The sequence below is a fragment of the Oncorhynchus kisutch genome, linkage group LG9, assembly GCF_002021735.2.
Source record: "Oncorhynchus kisutch isolate 150728-3 linkage group LG9, Okis_V2, whole genome shotgun sequence".
In the NCBI taxonomy this organism is placed as follows: Eukaryota; Metazoa; Chordata; class Actinopteri; order Salmoniformes; family Salmonidae; genus Oncorhynchus; species Oncorhynchus kisutch.
In genome coordinates, this window is record NC_034182.2 from 4,864,017 (window position 1) to 4,885,762 (window position 21,746).

A 21,746-nucleotide genomic window follows, 5' to 3' on the forward strand; every position below is an offset into this window, starting at 1 on the left:
TTTGTTAACTAAGCAGTTGCAATCCCCTGTACAGTCATAACCGTCTATGTTGTGTCAGTAATTCAGCCGCGTGGCTTGTGAATTATTTTTGATATGGCTGAGCAAATAAGAGCTCACGCTCATGGGATGCTACATGTTTTATAACACATACCACAGAGCAACGTTCAGGCAGACTTATGGTATACAAATATACCCTGTCGTTGCTTAGATTGCTGGAGGTGATAAAGCAAAAATAAGGACAACTCTGAAGATAGGTAGTAGTAATATCAAGCCTGTCTTGGCCTCAGATGAAGCTATGACACGTTGCTGTGGCTAATTCAACTGAGCATTCTTTAAAGTGTACCCTTGACATACCTCAACGAGGCACATCACAAAAGACTTAACACCACCCGCAGGCTAAGGGATCCTCAGTGGCACTGATCGTTTGATAGTAACCCTCCTCGTGTAGGCCTCGTTTAGCTCGGGGAGGTATGTGTGAGCTTGGAGACCTGTGCAGTAGAGGCATGGAGTGGGGACTGAGCAGGGATCATGTTGTATCAACCCTGGCATGCTGACTACAGGGCTTTGCCACAGGGGCCAAGAGGCCGGTGGCCAAGCAAGCGACATGCGCGGCGAACAGGCTGCTAGGTGGCAAGCACCATGGAATCTGTACGTCATGTAGCCTTCCTCTCTGACACGCTGCCCGGCCATTCTGTCTCCTCTCGCATACCTGGCCAGGCTGACCAAGGCCGAGGACACAATAAGCTCTGCTATATCTCTGTTCTCAGTAGTGGGAAAGCCACAGAATGTAGCCATTTCCTGCTGTCAAATGACCTAGTGGCCTCATGGGTGGAATGTTATTCATATTTTTCATAATTTCATAATTAATAAACATTATTTCTAAAACCGACCGAAAATCCTGTTTTTACATCAGACGGTTTTGTTATATTTCAGTCTTCTGTGATGTATATAAAGTGTAATATTGGGATGCAAACTCAAAATTGTATACATTTAAACTCTATATCTGACATGGTACAGGTGTCTTCCTTCTTAAAAGTCCATAACCATCTGTCTGAGGTGTACACTTTTGTTTCAAAGTAGATTTGTTTAAGACTACCAAGAAACACTCTGTGTGACCCTGATTTAGCCCACTGCAGTAAAAGGTTAATTCACAATCCTTTTTAATTGGCTTTTCACAGTTCAATGGGCTTTTCGCAATTCACAGCAGAGTACACTACACTTTTTTTGTAACTAATTCTACCAGAATATGACATTAGCATCCCACTTTACTGACCTTTCAAAGTACTGACTTGTCAAATGGTTTCAAGCATTGCTCTCAGCTGTCCTTACATCTATCCCCCACAGGCTGTTCCAAAAGAAGAAGTAGTGAAGGACACCGAAAGCAAGGTTCTAAGTCCATCTCTGTGCGGAGGATCCCGAAGGAACCACCTGGTAGAGGAGAATATGATACTGTTAAGCAGTGAAGACTCTCTCTCCCCCTTCAATGTACCACCAATAGAAGGAAGCAAAACTGAATGATATGTGTTCTGAAATGTAAACAATGGTGCTTGTGACTTGAGACATTGGAGGCTAGCACTGAAACCCATCCTTTTAACTTTTATTTTGTTTGTGTTCATTTGAAGTTTTCCTCTAACAGTTGAAAGTTGAGACCCTCCTCAATGTTCCTCGTCATTTGTGATAGTTTATTTTTGTTATCTGTTTTGAATTCATTTCACTTGTTTCCTGACTTTGGTTTTGCTATAGCTTTGTACAGTGATATTGTTTCTTCTATGGGAGCTTGTGTCTGTGTGTGAATGAACATTGCTTTTTTTGTGTCAAACTTGTCCTGCTTTGGATAAATGTGAACTCTTTTTTTACCTTATATATTGCAGTGAGAAAATATTTTGTATGGAAACTTGTAGATTTAGCAATAACAGACTTTCGTTGGTTTTACATTTCACATAAAAGTAACGATTAGAGATATACAGTATGTGGTAAAGATACAAAAGTTAACCATGGAATACTCGGTCAACTGTATCTTATGCACTGTGTGTCATAAGGCAGCTTCTGCCATTAAAATCAAATGGCTGTTAAAAGAGGAAGAGACTGTGGAATGTTCTCGGTCGTCTTATCAATAAGGGACCTCTGTTTTAAACTCTCTCCTTCAACCCTCTACCTATCGTCTGACGTAGTATTCTCATGACAAGTAACCGTATTTAAGTATAACAAGTTGCACTGTGGATTCATTCAAAGCTATTAGAAAACCAGTTGATGATCAAGACTGATCAAAAGGAGTCTTGTATCTGTAGTACAGTCAGACAAACAATACATTGGATGGTTTTCCTAGTAGCAAACTCTAGTATGTATGTTCTATATAGGCCTAGTTCCTTTGTGGGTGGGTATTGAAGTAGTGCTAGATCATTTGACAGGCATACTGTGTGCAATGTGCCATCCTGATAGCCCAATCTGGTTGGACTATGAACGTGTTTTTTCCCTCAACTTTTGAGCAGTTCATCTTGCCTCTGACAGATCCCTTTTGTACATTTACTTATTCTCTTTCTAATTGACGACTTGCATTTTTTTAGGCTGGACGTACTGTACTTCCTGACTGGACGTACTGTACTTCCTGATTCGACGTACTGTACTTCCTGATTCGATCTACTGTACTTCCTGATTCGACGTACTGTACTCCCTGATTTGACGTACTGTACTTCCTGATTGTACAGAAAAAAAAGACAACACCAGGTGATATGCAATTGTTATACATATTATATTTGTATAAATAAATATATGTGCGTGTGTACAATGACGACTTTATTGACCTCAAACTGATTCTTCTTCTACTGTGTCTATTGTGCTCGTCTGAAATCTGGGGTAAGGGGACTAACTCGTGAGCCCTGTCTGTTTGAGCTGTGAACGGGAGTTACAGGGCAGCAGAGTAGCACTTGGTTCTGACACTGCCTTCCACTGACAGGCACTGAGATGAAGTGCCTGTGGATGATGCTTTTACATCATAATTCCCCCTTGAATTGAAGCATCTGAATATGAACCCAATCGCCAATGGCACGTCAACACAGAAGGCAGACACTGAAAGTAATGCCGGAGCTCAGTGGTCCTTGTAAGATGGTGGAAGGAAACTCAAGCTGAGGATGTGGATTTGCTTGCCCCAGCTACACTGTCTATATAGAACATAGTGTGTATCGGCCTACTATTGTGTTTGTCAAAGGGAACCAACTAGACAAACCGTGGTATATTGCCCATATACCACACCTCCTCGGGCCTTATTTCTTAAATATATTCCCCTCAGATAGAATCAAAGGAATATTTCCATCGGGAATGTCTAATTCATAAACAGCGACTCATCCTCGCAATCCATCTATCCATTTAATCACCTCTTTTCTCATTCCACAGGGCTAATGAACTGAGTAGTGAGGATGGAAACGCAAACTCGTAATTAGGCATCACTGATGAGAGATCAGTGAAATATGTTAATATCTGTCATTCTTATTTTGTAAAACGAATAGATCTCAGCTTGAATTAATAAATCAGTAGGCTACACGCTACAGATACCTTCATATAGTCTAGAGGGCTTGTGCACAAGCTACAGAGACTGGGCCATGTCGTGGTTACTGACATTTGAGCCCTCAGGAATGACATTGCATTATATGCATCTAATCTCATCTTTGTGGACATATGCATCCTGGCTACAAGTCATTTCCATGATCACAACCTTTAAATTCAACTGAATGATCTGATGAGTCTAACGCAAATTTAGAACAGTATATCTGGCATATGTATTCACTGTATAACACTGTAAGAAATTCACACTTATATGGCTGGTGTGAATTGATGTGTTTCTGTGTAATGCTGGAACACAACACTTACTTTATATCCAGGTGAAATCACATCTTCTCTGTCTCTGTGACAACAGACTTCCAGATGCAGGGGTGGGTGGGGGGGATGCCAGACTTTACTCTGTAGGGTGGGTGCATTGCATGCATGTGATGTGATGTGATACCCTGTGATTTGATGTGATTTGATGTGATACCCTGTTGGTCTGCCATGGCAACCTAGAGGTAGAAAACATTGCTTTTGTACCACAGACATTTGGAAGCAGGTGATAAAACAATACTTCATATGATTCCACATGGAAGCAAAGGAAGAAGGAAAGGGTAGACTACAAAGGTTATGTTAACTGATGATACAGTCTACTATACAGAGGAAAAGCATGGAAGATTCGACTGAAGCCTTTTGTATAGTAGTCTGTCTGGCACCAGGTCTGGAGGTCTTCCAGTCACACCTCACTGTGTAGTCACGTGGGTCGCGCGTCAGCCAGGCTAATAGAATTGTATAGACCCAACAAAACAAAATAAATACACATTTTTCATTTAGGCAAGTTAGCTTGCTAACTCATTGATCCTGCTTTGTGGTATATCCCTCTGGTGTCCCAGGTTTAAATCAGTCCCAGATTAGAGGGGACTTTATGGTTTGAGGTCCAGATTTGAATTTGAGGGGTATATACACTATTATTTACTAGCTATAGCCTAAAATCCCACTGGGCCCACACTGGATGAATCAACGTTGGTTAAGCAACGTAGAATAGACATCTGTGCCCAGTGGGATAAATCAACATGGTGTCTAGATTACGCACTCAAAGGTATGTCCTCAATGAAAGGGCAATAGTGTCACGGCGGTCGTTCAAGGAAGACCAAAGCGCAGCGAGCGTAATTTTTTATTTATTTGTAAAAATGTCATCAACAAAACAAGAAATAACAACCACGATTCTTACCAAGGCTATAGTGCCCCTAACAAAGACACCTTCCCACAATGACAGAAGGGAAAGGCTGCCTAAGTATGATTCCCAATCAGAGACAACGATAGACAGCTGTCCCTGATTGAGAACCATACCCGGTCAAAACGTAGAAATACAAAAACATAGAAAAAATAACATAGCATGCCCACCCAAATCACACCCTCACCAAAACAAATAGAGACATAAACAGGCTCTCTAAGGTCAGGGCGTGACAAATAGTTAGCCTTCATAATGACAAAAGTGTTTGAATTGTATGGAATTGATGTGATTATAAATCACTTAATGTGGTTAAATATGTTTAATGTAAGAGTCTGTCAGCTAGCTAACCTCCTCATAGCCTCCTCATAATTTGAAGGAGGGATTTGCAGTGAACATGAGGACGACATTAGCTCCACTTGAGCACGTGGATTTTGGAGTTTTGATGTAGCCTACAGAGCAATTGAATTGTTAACTGTCTTCCTTTCATTCCAACCTGTCCCGTTAGAAGAGCCCAATGTCTGTCAAAAACCTACAGATGTAGGATCTTAATTTGATCACCCTGTTGCTGGAGAGCTTTCCTGCAATCCAGGAAATGTAAAATGTGTAGTGTATTTGAGGTTTAAAAAAGGCTTCTGAAGTTTTGTCATTTCCACCATGAAATTCCAGACTTGATTTTCCCTTACGAAAAATGTATCAACCCTTACAAAATGTCCATTAATTATAAAATTAATTATATTAATTATATGCTGCAGAATAATTTTCCTGGTGTAGTAAACTGGCTAAAATTAAGATCCTACATCTGTATCAAATTGTCAGGTAGTTATTGTTTAACTGGAATATGACGCAAACAATATCACAACCTACTTATTAGATAAGCAATTTGAAAAAGCTGTGGAGTCATGAGAGCATGAAAAGTGACATCTCAGAGTCAAGTATTAGAAATACCTCCCTCTTGTGGTAATAGTGTATACTCAGTATTGCAAATAATGGCTTTGGCTATTGTGAGAAATGCCAGAGTACTTCACATTAGAGTGATTAGTGTCAGGCTACGTTTAGTCCTTACATTGTCCAGGTTGGAAGATGAATCAAATTGAAATAGATGAGTGATATCCTAAAAATAAGGTACTCGGTGCAAATTCCGCCCGTTTGTAACCTTGGGTCAAACTATCTGTTGATGTGGAAAAAATATTATATATCTTGTCATCTCATGATGTCACATGCCTAGTGCATGAGTGATTTATGAATATATCCAAGGTTCAGCCATGGAAAATTTCTTCAATGCGCAGGGAGCTTCGTAGCCAACGGTGTGGCTTACTGAAATAGAAGCCCTCGCTGGTATGCCTGCTATGCCACAGAGCCATCTAGCTTCGTGCCACAGAGGCAGAGCCAGTGTTTAACTACTAACCCACTCGCCACTGAGTCTCTCCCTCTGGTGTCACAACAGGAAGGTGCTTGTCATAAATATGAAGACTTAAGTGTCTCTCGAAGGTTGTGTCATGACGAGACAGGTTTCTATGTTTTCACATGGTCGTGACTGTGTGCTGTGCTGCCATAGGGCAAGTGATACAGGAGCTTCATCACCTGTTGGTTTCTCTCAAACCCAAGTCAAAAAAACGTTTGATTTTACTGTCTTCTTCTATTATAAATGTGCTATAAATGTGAGGGAAATCCTTTTAGCCTAATGGGGTCACAATACAACAGGAAAAAGACTGCAACGCTTTGATTTTATGAGCTATAGGCTTTGATGACACGCAACATATGATACTAGTAACCCCTTCCCCTCCCTTACACACAATTTCAAGTGTTACGTTCAGGCCATTTGTTCAAAACCATAGTGTTTAGGGTGTAGTTAGGGGTGTTAACAATGAGAAACATCTGTTCCTAAAGAAAAAACAGGTACACAAACCCTCTCTCCTCCCCTTCCCATCTCCACCCACCACACCAACACTATGACCAGGAATGGAATGCAAGCTACTCTCTCTTTGGTACTCACTCTATTTGATAGAATAAACAGCATTTACACCAACAGATATGGGAACTCTAGAATTATTGAAACGTTTATTGATCATGAGAAACGTGAAGCTACAACTTGTTTCAATGATGCATAGGCCTATATTAGGACAGACACATGAAAAGGATCAATTAAATATGTCACAGTTGGTATTTATATTGTTTAAAATAAATGAACATTTACAGTACATATTTACAATCTTATTTACAATACAAAAGTTGGCAGGTGTTGATCGATCTTAGCCATCACCGAAATAGGAAGTCAAAGTGGTATGCGGTTAAAGATCAGGGCCATCAGTTTATTTATATTCTAATGCAGGTCATTTTCACAATACGTGGTACACAGGTCTGGTCCCGGGGCTTTCTGGAGTGCAAGGCTGGGAGTCGGTGCTGGAGGGCGAGAAGGTAAGCATATCTCTGAGCCCTGCTGGGGCACTGGCATCCACCGAGGAGAGGCGATCTACTATGCTAGACAGGCAGGCCAGGCTGGAGGCACCTCTCTCTCCAGAGCTCACTAGACAGGACAAACAGGGGAAGGACAAGGTCAGTCAAGACAATGAAGATAGCTCATCTTATGGATGAGATCAGTTTACTACCATGTCTCATTGAGTCAATTTATGGTTATGGTGAACTTAAATGGAAAGGCAAAATTATTCACATAACTTGTAACACCATTTGTGTCTTTGTAGTACGAATCAAAACAAATGAAAGTAAACCTGGCAAGTTTTACAATACTCAACATACACAGACCACAGCCTTACATAAGCCCATTACATGTATTCATTAGACTATGTCTATACGTTTACATGACATAACAAACAAAAAAACATATTCATCCATTTGTCTTACCATTCTTAGTATAGCTGTAGTTGTTGCCATAGCTTGTGTTCATCTGAGGCCACACAACAGGAATGTTACAGTCAACCTACAAGGAAACAAACAGAGCAAACTGACGTTAGCACAGCAGTCATGACAAAGCATGTGACACTATTCACCTTTCTACGTTTCAGACATTTTGAAGTGTCGAGTGCATTTTCCTCAACTGAGGTTTGTAAATGGTGCACAACAAAGAAATCTACTAAGATGAGAACATACATATACGAAATAAGACTAAAATATGGGTACATAATGTAATCCTTGGTCAGCTTGCCAGACTGATAAATCCACAGTGTTCCTGCCTGTCTGGCTAGGGTTCTTTATTTCACAGCCACCTCAGGGCCAAAGTTGCATGCTACTCCCATGATCTGCCCGGGCTCTAGCCGTGGCGAATCGATTGTATCAGTGGAAGCAACACCAGTTTGTGCAAGATGACACTTTCTCCCAGTAAATCTGCAGAAAATCCTGGCAGCGGAGGAGAACATGCAGTCAGGATGGAATGCAGAAGAGCACAGTCTTTCCTGCCAGACTTCAGTAAGGTGGATTTAGCAGGGTTTATTAGGCTATAACATGTACAATGGTGGGAAAGCCATTACTCCATCCGCCATCATAAAGATCCATTCTATTATTTAGCATCGCATCACCTTCTAACCACTGTTTTGTAGAGCTGATTCTAATCTTGACTGGCCAACTGAGAAAGTATCATGCACTGGGGTAATGTACATGCACCAAACACACCAATAAAAAGAAAGGATAGCATGTCCAGGTGAAATATAAAGCATCATGCATATATAACACTGCAAAAGAGATGTTTGCATTAATGATGCAGCCAAAGAAGATGAAATGCAACAAGGGAACATTGTAATTGAGATCCCCCAACAGCACAATCAGTGCAAGTCTATTCAATAAATATTCTACATTTCAAGTGAGCCTATTCCCCTTCAGATCCAGGGAGATACTCTAAATGCAAATTAGATATGGCATTGTAATATCAAATTATTACAATATGCATGCTCAGAGACATCGGAAATTAAGCTACTAAGCTAGAGTCCCAAACAAAAGCTTTTTAACTCAAGATCTTGGGAGATGCAACAAGACAGAGGCTAACAGGAATGTGATCCATCATGCAAATAGAGTACTCTGAATTAGTCCAATGAGGGAAAGCGTTTCAGCAGACACTGAACTAGCAGGACCTGAAAAAACCTCTGTGTGCTGCACAGAGATGAGGAGACAGTGAGAGAAGCTGTATATGAGTCCGTGTGTGTCTGGTCTCAGTCTCACCATGCTGTCGGAGCAGCTGGACGAGGGGCTCCCAGGTTCTGAGCTGCTCTCCCCAGGAAGGCCGTAGTAGTTCTCCACATGCTCATGGAGCAGCTCCTGGAGGCTCTCGATGTACTGGATGGCGTTGCGCAGGATCTCCACCTTAGGCAGCCTCTGGCTGGGGTTGGCTGAGGTGCAGCGCCTCAGAGCCTCGAAGCCGTGGTTCACCTTTTTCAGCCGGCGTCGTTCCCTCATGGTGGCAGCCCGCCGCCGGTCCACTGTGCTGGACTTACGCTTGCAGGCCTTGCAGGCCCACTGAAGGCAGTGACCCGCCTGGTGAGGAGTCCCAGGGACCCGGACGTGCTCGTCCTCCTCTGAGCCGTCCAGTTCCCCGGGGCCGAAGTCCAGGTCCTCTGGCGAGGAGGCACAGGCGCTGTCATAGAAGACCTGGGATGGGGAGAAGACATCCATGGCTGGGCTGTTGTTGTGGTTGAAGAAAGGAAGGAAATAACTCTCTGCTTTGGGAGAGCAGTGGGGTGAGAGAGGAGACCTCTGAGTGATATGAGGGGGCTGCTGCCATGGGGCCCCCCTTATATGCCCCCAGTCCAGAGCCCAAGGCCCACATTGGCCAGATCTAATTACCATGCCCCATTGGCCCAGGGAGACTGGGGTTAGCTCAGCTCTCCGCCCCACCCGCTCCCTCACCCCCAGTACCCTGCAGAGTTCCCCAAATCTGCACTCCCTGGTGTTTTCTCACTCATTACACCACTACCTTAACCTTTTCTGTAAGAAACAGACCTATTCTGAGTAAAATAAAAAATGTCTATACCAATTTTTTAATATATACACTACTAATATTGCAATAGGCCAACACTCAAAATCTTACACATATGAGTGATAATAATGGAGATTAGTTTTGTTTTCTAAAACTGACCAATAGCAACGAGGTGAACCATGTACAAGAGTTCGCAGGCCAATTTTATGCTTGAGACAAATAGCAGCGTTACAGATGCAGCCCAGCTGCAAAGGGAGGTGTAACATTTCAAATCATTCACATTGCAGCATCAGAGCCTCATTCACATTGCAGCGGTAACTCCTCTAACCGGTCCTAACTCATCATTGAAGGTGTCATACACGGGGTGTCTGTGTTTGTTAAATCTCATTAAAATAGGTAATTGAGCAATTAACACGAGGGCTTCAATTCGTGAATAATTTGCAAGCTTACTGTCATAGCCAAACATACACTATAATTAAAACCTAATTATGTCAAATTATATTCAAAACAGATCGGCCTATTCATTTAAATATGTACATATAATTGTTGCACCTAGAAAGGTCTCATAATGTCTAATAATGTATAGTTGAGGCCCCTCTTAAAATACCTGTATCGCATTCCATCCTTGATAAATTTTACTCAATAAAATTAGAAATCTGGCATTACAATTGTGTTCATTTTTAAAACATTCGTCTTGTAATACATGTTAATAGGCATGCTATATTCATTATTTAAACTGCATCTCGAAAGAGGCCGCTGGCGCCCGAACCACATGTGCATAGCCTAATTAAGCATGAGAGACTAGCTAGAACAAACACTGATGAATAGCCATGATGAGCTGCCTGTTTCAGTCGTCGGAGTAATTATTCGAGCTTTGTGTTTGTTGACACCCTACAAGGATACAATGTGGATATTTCTCACAACGTGTCAAAACGTTTGTCCTCCTCTATCTCTGGGAACCGCGCACACCTAAGAAAACACCCGAGTACCTGCCACGGAATTGCCGTCCGAGTTTGTATTGGGCACAGCTGAAGAAGACATTGGCATGAGCCTGGCCCTCGATGCTGCCGATGAGATCAAAGGCTATATTGACTGTGAACAACCCCAACAATATGGACAAGGAGAAAACCTGGCAACAACCGACAGCTAATTGAGCCTATAGGATACGATTGCACCAGCATATGGTGTTAGTGGCGATACATCTAGCAGAAGCCTATGCGCTGCTCCAGACGTTGTACACACTCATTCCGACTCTGTGATCTGAAGCGCTAGTGGTGTCTCTTGGGAACTAGGGGGTTTGTTTTTTATCGCCTCTATTCCGGAGTTGTTGTCAGGGGTCAGAGGCAGAGTTAAGTGTAGGGCATTAGCTGGGATTTAATGTCCCTTTTCCCTCACGTGTGAAACCCGTATTTCTTCTAAACTGCTTAAACATTGATTTCATGTGATGTTGTGGCCTTCCTAACCGATCTCCATAGGTGTTATATATCAAATGTTCCATAAAGGTTTATTTACCACAGATTCTATATGCCATAGATGGAAACGTATTTTTGTTATATTTCTGAAAGATGTAGAGTATGGTGACAAATCATCTCAATTTTGTCTGATGAACAACATGTTTCAGACTGATACAATAATTGAAATCACACTTGTGACACATTATAATCCTTCTTGTATAGTATTTCACTTTTCCAGTTAACTAATGTTTGTTTTTATAAATGGGGGGCAGCCCATTTCTTAAAGTAACTTTCTAGTGTTTCCAGATTTCTATGAAATATGACCAACAGTTAGTTACAATATGAGTGAAATAGTTTTCCTTCCAAAAAGTGTAATTATGTATGTTTAAAAGCATCTTTAACATGTTGGAATTGTGTGGGTGTACCTCAGCAACAGAATGTTGTGGGCATATACCTGGTCATTAAAAATATTCATGCAAGCATTAAAAATAGTAATGTGCGGTAGACCGCTGATTGGCCAGCTCATCCTCCTTTAGACCACTGATTGGCCAGCTCATCCTCCTCAGGAATATGACATCATACTCTATGAGGAAATAGCAAGCATTTTTTAAATGGTCTGTTTGAGATAGAAGTTTGAGGTGGGGTTTTTGAAGTGTTTTTTTTGTGTATAATTTAGGCTTTAGCCACAAATGCGAGAATTGGATGAGTCAACAAGATTATTCGGGTATGAGTAAGATTATTTGGGTATGAGTTAACAGAATATGAACTTTTAAAAGTGAGACTTTCACTGGACAGTTACTTTAGTGAGTGCATTAGATCATATCACATGATGAGGGTTTTTGATTGGCAACACCACTTGTCTGGCAGGGAGCTGCAGTGTGCTGCCAACTACAATGTTGCAGGGAATCATTTCGTAGCAGGATATTCTAGTAAAGCCAGAAAAATCAAGGCATTTCTCCCAAAGGCTGATCCTCCCCTATAAAATCTCCCCTTTCATCGGCCTTGACTTTTTAAACACATCCTCCACAGCAAAATCCATTTCGATCGCATCATAAGTGACAAGGAAATCTCTGTAAAATTGCAGGCCGATGTTGTCTACTAACAAGTCAAATGGTGATAATACATCATACTGCACTTATCCTCCATTTCAAACACCCAGAGAGAGGATTAAACAATTGAATCTCTAACACCTAACTTATAAAGACTGTATTATACATAAATAAGACAGTAATCATAGACATTAGTATAAGAATCACATCTATTAAACCCCAGACTGATCAATTTGCATCTAAATCTTAAAATAACAGGTCCCAATGAAATTACGTCCCTCTCAACATAAAGGTGGTAATTGCTATTTTCCCAAGGTTTAGGTTTCAATGTTGAGCAGGTGGTAGATTTTGGTCAAACATATCAATGATATTATCCAAAAACAAACAGTAGATTGACAAAGTCATTTAGGGGGGGGGGGTCTAGGAGAGCCTTAGAACTCATTTGGAAGGATGACGCTGGACAATTCTCATGGACACTGGGAAACAGGCTCACAAACTCATTGTGAGAAAGCTGCTTCGATCCCATTAAAACAACATTACTGTTGGAGCTATCTACTTTCAGTTTGGTTCAGTGAGAGAGTCAGAAGTCAAAGGAAAGATGTGAAGGGACTTTGAAGTACAGGCCCTATATCCTTTGATAGTACTTACTGTATCAGGCATCACTGAAGTGCTCATTTAATCTATGTTTAATCACACTAGAAATAGGAGAATTGTGTGTTTTGACATTGTGTTTTGGATAAATGTTGGTATGTTGGATATGCAATCTGCTGTTTTGAGAAATCACCCAAAACGTACCCTACCCTAAAGCCTTTTACACCTTAGGTTAATCAATTTGAATGTACTCAGCTGCAATACAAAAACAACAACAGCACAGAGACCCCAGTGTATCTCTACTATGGCCTCTTTTTCAAATGACTGTTGGATGAGTCACTAATAAGTTGTGTGTGTGCTTGGGGTCATGAGTCAATGTGAGGTGTGTGTGTGTGTGTGTGTGTGTGTGTGTGTGTATGCTTACATTTGTGTGAGGGCTGAGGGAAAGGCAGACAAAACAACCTGGAATCAGCGGTGGATGTAACATAGTCAACAAAATCCGGGGTTTGTTGAAATTAGGATGATATTTTACGTTTGTTATGACATGTATTAATTTCTGGATGTTCATCATCCATAGCTTATTATATGTTACAAATTACAATTCGTATGATATTTTACGAATTACATTTCGTATGAGATGTTACAAATTGCCATTCGTACAATATGTTTTGAATTCAAAATTCTTATGATATGTTACAAATTCCAATTTGTTGTGGCTAACATTATGTTACGACTAGTCTATGACACCAGGCTGGACACACAGGGGTCAGCAGTGTCAGTGTGTCAGCCACAGAGATCAGAGAGGGAGAGGAGCAGTGCTCACTGTAATGCAGGCTTAGGTCAGCACAGCAATGCACTGTGGGATCATAAACAAGTAGGACTCCCCAAGTCAACACATATAGGAGAAAGAGATCATCATATCAAACATACATTCAGGGAGTCCCGTATAAACTATGTGTAAACGTTGTTCTAACGTGCATGATCAAACAAGTGATCATGAATTAGGCTCTAATAGCTGGCTGCACCATTGCCTCCTGACCAAGTTTCCATGTCAAAGCATATCTGAGTTTAGAGGTGACAAAATAATGATAATAATAGTAATAATATTTAATAATATATATATTTAAAAAATACATTATTTCCCGATCACCTCGCTATCCTAAAATGGGCACAATAATTGTATTTCGCTCTGGATAAGAGCGTCTGCTAAATGACTAAAACGTAAATGTAACGCTACTGAAGTGGACCAGGCTAGATCTCTGCCAGCTGCAACAAAGAAAGGAGCCCAGGCTATTTCAGGGCTTTTTTTAATGGTCTTCTAATAACCATGAATACTGGGGGAACTTGTGGCTGATGCTTGCATGTACAGTGTCACATCTCTATTCAAATTCCACATGATCAATTGGGTTAGTGGGGACATTAGGGATATCCTCGGATATCATTATGATACCTGAAGGGTATGGCTAAAAGTTTGTCACATAATTAGAATAACGTATCTGCAAAGAGGTTGAACACAGTATGACCTACCTTAAGTACCCATACAAACATACATTAAACTATAGTATTTGGAGTGAGTCAAGTCTTTTTAAATGCATGGTTTTCATGATAATATATTATACTATATGTGTCAAGGATATATTGTGTATAAAATGTCATTTGTAATTATATCAAAATGTGTAAAAACTGAATTCTTCTTAAAATACCTGACAAGTATTTAAAATAAATAATGAAGTGCATAGATAGTGATGAACAAAACAAAACGTGTAGATGCCTTGTAAGATACAATGCTTACAATTTATTTGTTGGTCAGTTCATATAGAAATACTCAAATACAACAATGAATCTCTTGAGGTTGAGAAACACAGCCTTTTATATGTAAAATAAATTAACTTGTTAATATATTATAAAATATTTACAATGATCAAATGTCCATTTGGAAATAAAAGATTATAGTTCCATTGTTGTCATACTTTAGAAATATAATATTGACCATTCATACAATTTAAAAGAAAACAGTGACTACAAAATGCCCGTTAATTTGTACAAATGAATATAAGTAAATGGAAACTAAAACATATGAATAAAGAAGTGAAAATAATTTCGAAATAGACAATGGAAATATGAAATGCTGACGTCGCTTATACAGGCTACAAAAAATCCAATAAATTAAGCATTATTTTTCTGAGACTTCTTCGTTGCAAGTCGGTTTCTCTTCACTTGATATACTGTCAACGATTGATGATAGGCGAAGAAGGCTGGTGGACGCTGAAGACTCCGTAAAGCCTGAAACACAGAAATCAAATATATAAGATGTACAATCAGTTGATGAGTTGCAAAATAGCAATTTAGATCTAATTGACTATTCATAATTGGTTCCAACCTTCTCTCTGATTCGTCATTGGTGCATTGGAATGATCAGCTGAGGTCTGCCAGTTTTGACAGTTCTTCTTCCAATGGTACTCCTTATTGGACGCCTTCATGTACACACACATGTATTAGCTTAAGTGTCTACTAACAAACGTGTTATTATACAAAGTAGTAGGCCTACAAGTATAATGCACAGTAAGATATTTCTCTTTATGGCAATTTTCCCTTTAAGTGTAAAGCCAATTATTGTACGCATAAAGTGACATGAAAAATGCAGATGCAAATATTTCTCAAATGAAGCTTACATGGTGTTCTTTCACGTTATAGTTATATGAGCCATTTTGGGGCGTTTTTTCTTGCTCATCCAGTGTATGCAGCAGGTCCTGCAATTGCTCGATGTAGTTTATGGCGCTGCGTAAAATCTCCACTTTGGGCAGCCGCTGGTTCGGATTGGGCACGGTCTTTTTCTTCAACGCATCGAATGCTTCATTGATCTTCTTGAGCCGCCTTCTTTCCCTGAGAGTGGCCGCTTTGCGCCTGTCGGTTGGTGCAGACTTTCTTTTACAAACCTTACAAGCCCAGATGAGGCACTGTCCCTCGCAGTGCGGCTGAAGACCCGGGGGTGCGAGGACATGCTCCTCTCCACTGCTGTCACATCCAGTCTCGGACGGATCCCCCCCAGGTGACAACGGGCTGTCATTCCCGTGGTACAAAGGGGACACCCCCGCCATGTCCAAGTGCTGCAATGGTCCATGATCTCCCTCGAGATAGCGCAGATCGTTGAAGAAATAAGTGTTGGTCTCAAAAAGTTCCACCATACTGTTGTACCCTCACACGGCCTATGTTTTGACAGTGGGACACTGCATGGCATTTAAATAGCCCAGTGACACAAGTCACCAGGCTTATATATAGAATGTGAAACTCTATCCAACGCTTAGCTGTCGCAGTGCATCAACCTTTTTTTTTCTCAATGGTTTTTTTTACTACCAAGCGAGTTTGTGTAGAAAATAAATAAGCGTTAACACCTCTCAATGAAAGTTAAAACGTCACTTCAAACTTATGACAGGTGTTTTCAATATCTGTTTCACAGTGAAATGGTAACATACTGTACCAGTGCCCATTTCAACTTTTCAACCTGCAAGATAAATGTCAATGTAATCTTCAGGCCCTCGCAAGAAGTTGGCTCCCCTAGCAGAACAAATATTGTCCCTCAACTGACTTGCAAAGTTCCAAAAACATTATGTTCATAATCTATAGTAATAATAAAGTAGGTTTGTTCTTGTTGACTTGTCTTATCAAAACCTTTCAGTTTTGAAGCCGAATTCTGAAATTCTACAGTATAGCCTATGACATTTCAAAGAAACACATCCTAGACAGTGAGAATGGTTAAGTGCACCTGTAACTTGTGGCGTCCAATCATAAATAGATATGAATGTGCAGTCAAAATGACACATGTGGTATCTAGGTGGTATAAATAGATCTGGGACTCATTCATCTTAAATCCATGAAATAGATGAAAGCCTTCTCAGTGGTGCTATGTGGCCTTTGACATTTTTTTCTACGATCGGCAAAGTCTGCTTCTCTCAGCTGGGATACTCATGGTCGCTGAGGGCTCCTGTTTCTGCCTGGAGGTATGGCATCCATGACATGTGCCAAGAAATTAGCCAAGTACATTTTTGCCACCCTTCTGGCCACTGTTTACCATTTAAAGTATTAGGGTTGGGGTTAACTGAACATTCATGAAACTATTATGTGTGTGTGTGTGTGTGTGTGTGTGTGTGTGTGTAATATCATACTGTATGATAAGCAGTGCATTGAGTACGTTCCAGATCAGTGTGTACTATACTGTTGTGCAACCACTCTTGGTTAAACCGTATGAATGTCCCATGGATGTCACACTCTGGCTCTGGAATCCCTGTGTCAGTCGGTGACACATCTCTCTGGCCCATGTCAAGTCATCTCTTCTAAACCCATTTGGATAAATATCCCTGACGTAAATTACCCAAATTAAAGTAGATTTCAATTTCTGTTGAAATATTGCCCCTCAAATATACAATTTCTTCTACATATTGTATCCGTGACCCTCCATCAATCCATGCCTCATCCTCTACACTATTCTATTGTTCTACAGCTCTGTTCCAGCCTGTAAATGTACTCATCCCTCCCAGTAACTGACACTTTAGGGAGCGCTCCTAATCCTGCTGGGGTTTCGGGGTTTGTTGATCATTCCAACATCCTCCTGGGATCAGCAGCTGCCCATCCAGGACAACAGGCCGGTTGGTCCTGGCCTGTTCAATGGGACTATTCTACTGCAGTCAGGTCTTCTTTCACACAACCCCAGGGACTCTGAGCTGAAGGCCATGGTCAAGGAGAAGCTGCAGATCCACTTCGCAATAGATTATAAGTATGTTTATAGGAGGAGAATGGATGAAATTAACTCAATTTCAGAGGTAGTGAAGATGTGAAAGTGAATGATGTAAATGAAGACGTGATACATTTCCACAGTAGGTAGTAGAGGAAGAGCTGTCGTCTCGATCACTGGATATACAGTATATGGTGAGCAGTTCATGACATGTATGCCCATTCCGTTTTGTTTACAAGGGTCTGGGGGAGCAGTCACATGTGGAGGCCAATATAGATTTGATTGGTTTAGTGCTGACAGATCACCAGATCATGTCGGTTGCTGTCTTGGACTTGAGGACAGTTTCTCTGCAGAGATAGACTGCACACAATAATACCAATTTGGAAACCACATTTTGTGAAAGCAGGACGTACTTTTCAGCTAGGGCAGATTTGATGATTCCACATAATTTCACATTTCACATCATTCATTTGACTCTTAATTACTATACAAATCATGATTGAACTTTTACCCCATTTTTCTCCCCAATTGGTAGTTAGTCTTGTCTCATCGTTGCAACTCCCCTACGGACTCGGGAGAGGCGAAGATCAAGAGCCAAGCGTCCCCAGAAACACGACCCTGCCAAGCCGCACTGCTTTTTGACACACTGCTCGCTTAACCCGGAAGCCAGCCGCACCAATGTGTCGGAGGAAACGCCGTACAGCTGGCAACCAAAGTTAGTGTGCATGCGCCCGGCCCGCCACAAGGAGTCGCTAGAGCACGGTGGGACAAGGACAAGAACATCCCGGCCGGTCAAATCCTCCCCCAACCCGGACGACGCTGGGCCAATTGTTTGCCGCCTCATGGGTCTCCCGGTCACGGCTGGCTGCGATACAGCCTGGGATAGAACCCGGGTCTGTAGTGACACCTCGCCTTAGACCACTGCGCCACTTGGAAGGCCTTAATACAAGTTAAATCTTTCTTGGTTGAGTGAAACTGTGTGACATTTCCATTCTAGAAAAACAAAAACAAATCACAATTCCCACATCTGAAACACAACTAGGAGTTTCAATCAACATGATGTCAGTTGAGCCACGAGACTCTAGTATCCTTTATCAATGTACATGCAAAGACAATAAACAAAGATCTCTTGCTGAGCTGGTACCAGATAGTTGGTTCAGACCCTGTAGATGACTTCATATTGACATTTTAGTCATTTAGCAAATGTTCTTATCCAGAACAACTCACAGTTAGAGCATTCATCTTAAGATAGCTAGGTGAGACATCTAAGATATTGGTTCACACGCTGTAGTATGCAATGGGGATAATGGGACACAGACCTGTTTCAGTGCTATAATGAAGGTTCAGTTAGTTGTGCAACAGTCAGGATGGGACAGATGTGCTTGGTGGCTGGAGAGGACAGGAGATACATAAAGGTCTGAGTTCTCTCCATAGCCTCCTCTCATTGTGTAACACAGACAAAATGGTGTCAGACAGAGTTCTCTGCTAGATGATGTTGATGGTGTAGATAGGGACTTGATCCTCTCAGGCATGGCACTGTGGTGTCACCCCGGTGTCCTGCTCTCCCCAGGGCTACCGTGTATCCTGCAAATGCCCATAAATCGCCGCCAGTGTCAAGGGGGTGACGTTTCAGCTGTCAGGGAGAATCACGGGATACCCTGCCAAGAAACCCAAAGCGCAGGGAGGGTCTAGCTTTCCTGGTGAAGGGGGACGGATACAGAGAGGAGTCGAGAGGGACTGCAGGAATCTCAAGACCCAGAGAAGCAACAGGGGTGATCAAGTCAATAAATCTTCAGCGTGAACTCAACATTTAAAAACACAGAACACTGGAGACCAAACGGGCATGTGAATATGGAATATGCTGACATGACATGAAGGATGTGAATTGGACCTGAAGAAAATCTCATTATAGCGCCATGACACATTGAGTCCAGGTGCCATCAGAGGAAAATAATGTGAAAAGGTTACAAAGCTGTGTTTCTGAACTGAGGACATTGCGACATTTTAGGTGGTTTAGCTCCTGTAGTTCAACCTCAATCAGTCAAATGACTATTTCTGGAGTAAAAATCCAATAACTGCCCTGTAACTGAGTATGGTGTTGCATCACTCGACGTAACAGAGATAATGTAGTGAGTTCAGAGTTGACTGTTGGTCAGTCGCTCCGGAGTGAGGTTTCCTCTAGATACAGATCTAGGATCAACTACCCCTCCCCCAATCCGAACCTTAACCCATAGTGGGGATAATGCAAAACTGACCCGAGATCAGTGTCTATGGGCAACGTCACCTTACTCCTGGTCTGTCAGTGTTTGGAGGTGTGATTTACTTGGCTTCAGGGCCCCTCTCTGACCTATGATAAACTTGAACCTATAGTATGGTGTGTTGTGTACAGGGAAATGCTCACCTCGCATGGCATTCATAATTGACCAGGTACATCGACAGGCCTCTTCCTCGTCATGTCAGTAAAGCCCCCACTACGTGCCCAGAGTACTGAGAGAGAATATCATATAACAAGAAAACATGACTTTTACTTAAGGGTCACATTTTCACACTTTCTACCAAGTGATGTGAAACTTTCAACCGTCAAGGCATGCTTCCCTTTCACCAGGTCATGTTACTGGAATATTCTAGTGTATTTGTTGAGCTGTTAACAGTAACCTTGTGCTGCTGTCCTCTTCTTCCTTATGCAACATGGTCAATTAGGCCAGTATTAGCCCCCTCACCAAAGACATGGAGGAGATTGCCTTACAGGAGGATATAAATACGCATGAAAATACCCAGAGCTGGGCCTGTTGGCACATTCCAGCTAATGTGGAAATTTACGAGAAATCTGCAGAGAGCTCAACTAATGATTGAGGTGGAACGTTTACACTGCGTTGGTCCAATCCGCTCTCTCTCTTTTTCTGCATTGGTCCAATCCGCTCTCTCTCGCTCTCCCTCTCTCCCTTCTCTTTCCCTGTCTCTCTCTCTCTCCCATTCTCTCTCTGTATTGGCCCGACCCTCCCTCCCCACTCCCTCTCTCTCCCTCTCTTTATGTCCATGCTGGTCAGGGCATTAACAAGATGTTACCACATGGTCTGTATGTTCTCTGAGTGTCAGTTAGTTGGTGAGAAGGAGAGATCCGGAGGGGTGCTGACACAGGGGTCATAAACAGGCCTGAAAATTAACATGAACTTTGGGGACTTCATCCCTCGCCGACCCCTCTCTCCCTGCTTGACTGGACCTCCTGGCTCAGACAGACTACACAATCATTGGGCTGTTTTAGAGGAAGCCAGAACCCAGCGTGACTGACACACCGTATATTACCCAGCAGTCTCACACGGTCACACCTGGGATTTGACTTAGCCAATGAGAGGTTAAGTAGCCTGGTCATGGACACGATGACAGTGCCTCACCTGGGGTCATGAAAATTTGACCTCCAGGTCATCAGCCCCATCGGCTTGGTGACTAGGTTCGTTAATGTTTGGGAAAGAGGCCCCATCTCACAATGAGGATACAATATGTAAACCAGGACTTGTGAGATAGAAGTTAGATGTTATAATGTTTAAATACACCTTCTATCCTCTTCATCCATTGACCATTTACAGTTTCCTAGTTTCATAATTCAAAAACATCATCAATGGCATCACAAACCTGTCCCGTGAGGTATTGTCATCTGTCTCCCCTCACGTTGCCAGGGGAGACAGAAACCGGAGACACGTTGGTTGTAGCGCTTCACATTGGCAGAAGGTCATGTTTGTATAAGTCCGCTCTCTCCTCTTCTAAATGGCCTCAAGCCATTTCACCACAGTTAAAACCCCTGTCCGTCTGTCCCCTTATGAGGCTCGGGAGGGGGATCGGTCCTCTCAGATACTGTCTGCACAGATTACCAGGCTGCAGTTGTGTGGGGAATCGTCTTAAAGCCTAATGCTGGTTCTTTGTCTGAATGGAGGGGAATAGGCAGGATCACAGTCTAACAGCTGCACTGCCCAGCTCATAGGAGAGAGTGGAGCCAGAGCTGGAGTACCGCCAGTCATCTCTGCTATCACACAGGGGCTAAAGCACTACACAAACATGGGCTCTCCTCCCTGACCCAGCCCAGCTATGATGCAGCGTCCCCCAGGGACTCTCAGGGCTACTGCCCCGTCTGTGGCTACTGATGATAGCATCTCTTCCCAACAACAATCCTAAGCCCCGGTGCCTGGCTCCCTCAAACACAGACCCGTGTCAAGTGTACTTAGAAAGCAACAACAGT

General features: G+C 42.1%; 3 protein-coding genes across 4 annotated transcripts in view; 1 reads left to right on the forward strand and 2 right to left on the reverse strand.

Moving 5' to 3' along the window:
* The window catches only part of LOC109896622 (protein lin-7 homolog A), a 28,159-nt gene extending 25,365 nt beyond the window's left edge, over positions 1 to 2,794 (forward strand). For both annotated transcript variants that reach the window (XM_020490905.2, XM_020490904.2), the window contains exon 6: positions 1,345 to 2,794. Coding sequence is in view for 1 of the 2 variants with exons in the window: in XM_020490904.2 (XP_020346493.1) it covers positions 1,345 to 1,366 (22 nt within the window). In the remaining variant the exon portion in view is untranslated. The remainder of the gene's footprint in view (positions 1 to 1,344) is intronic.
* A 4,007-nt stretch (positions 2,795 to 6,801) lies between these two features.
* On the reverse strand, positions 6,802 to 9,505 carry LOC109896624 (myogenic factor 5-like). The gene is made up of 3 exons (XM_020490908.2): positions 8,939 to 9,505; positions 7,631 to 7,706; positions 6,802 to 7,295 (listed from the first exon to the last, which is right to left on the reverse strand). The coding sequence occupies exons 1-3, from the start codon at positions 9,386 to 9,388 to the stop codon at positions 7,108 to 7,110; spliced, it is 714 nt and encodes a 237-aa protein (XP_020346497.2). The 5' UTR covers positions 9,389 to 9,505; the 3' UTR covers positions 6,802 to 7,107.
* Positions 9,506 to 14,567: 5,062 nt separating this feature from the next.
* LOC109896625 (myogenic factor 6) lies at positions 14,568 to 16,012 on the reverse strand. The gene is made up of 3 exons (XM_031831355.1): positions 15,459 to 16,012; positions 15,167 to 15,260; positions 14,568 to 15,069 (listed from the first exon to the last, which is right to left on the reverse strand). The coding sequence occupies exons 1-3, from the start codon at positions 15,969 to 15,971 to the stop codon at positions 14,960 to 14,962; spliced, it is 717 nt and encodes a 238-aa protein (XP_031687215.1). The 5' UTR covers positions 15,972 to 16,012; the 3' UTR covers positions 14,568 to 14,959.
* Positions 16,013 to 21,746: the final 5,734 nt, after the last annotated feature.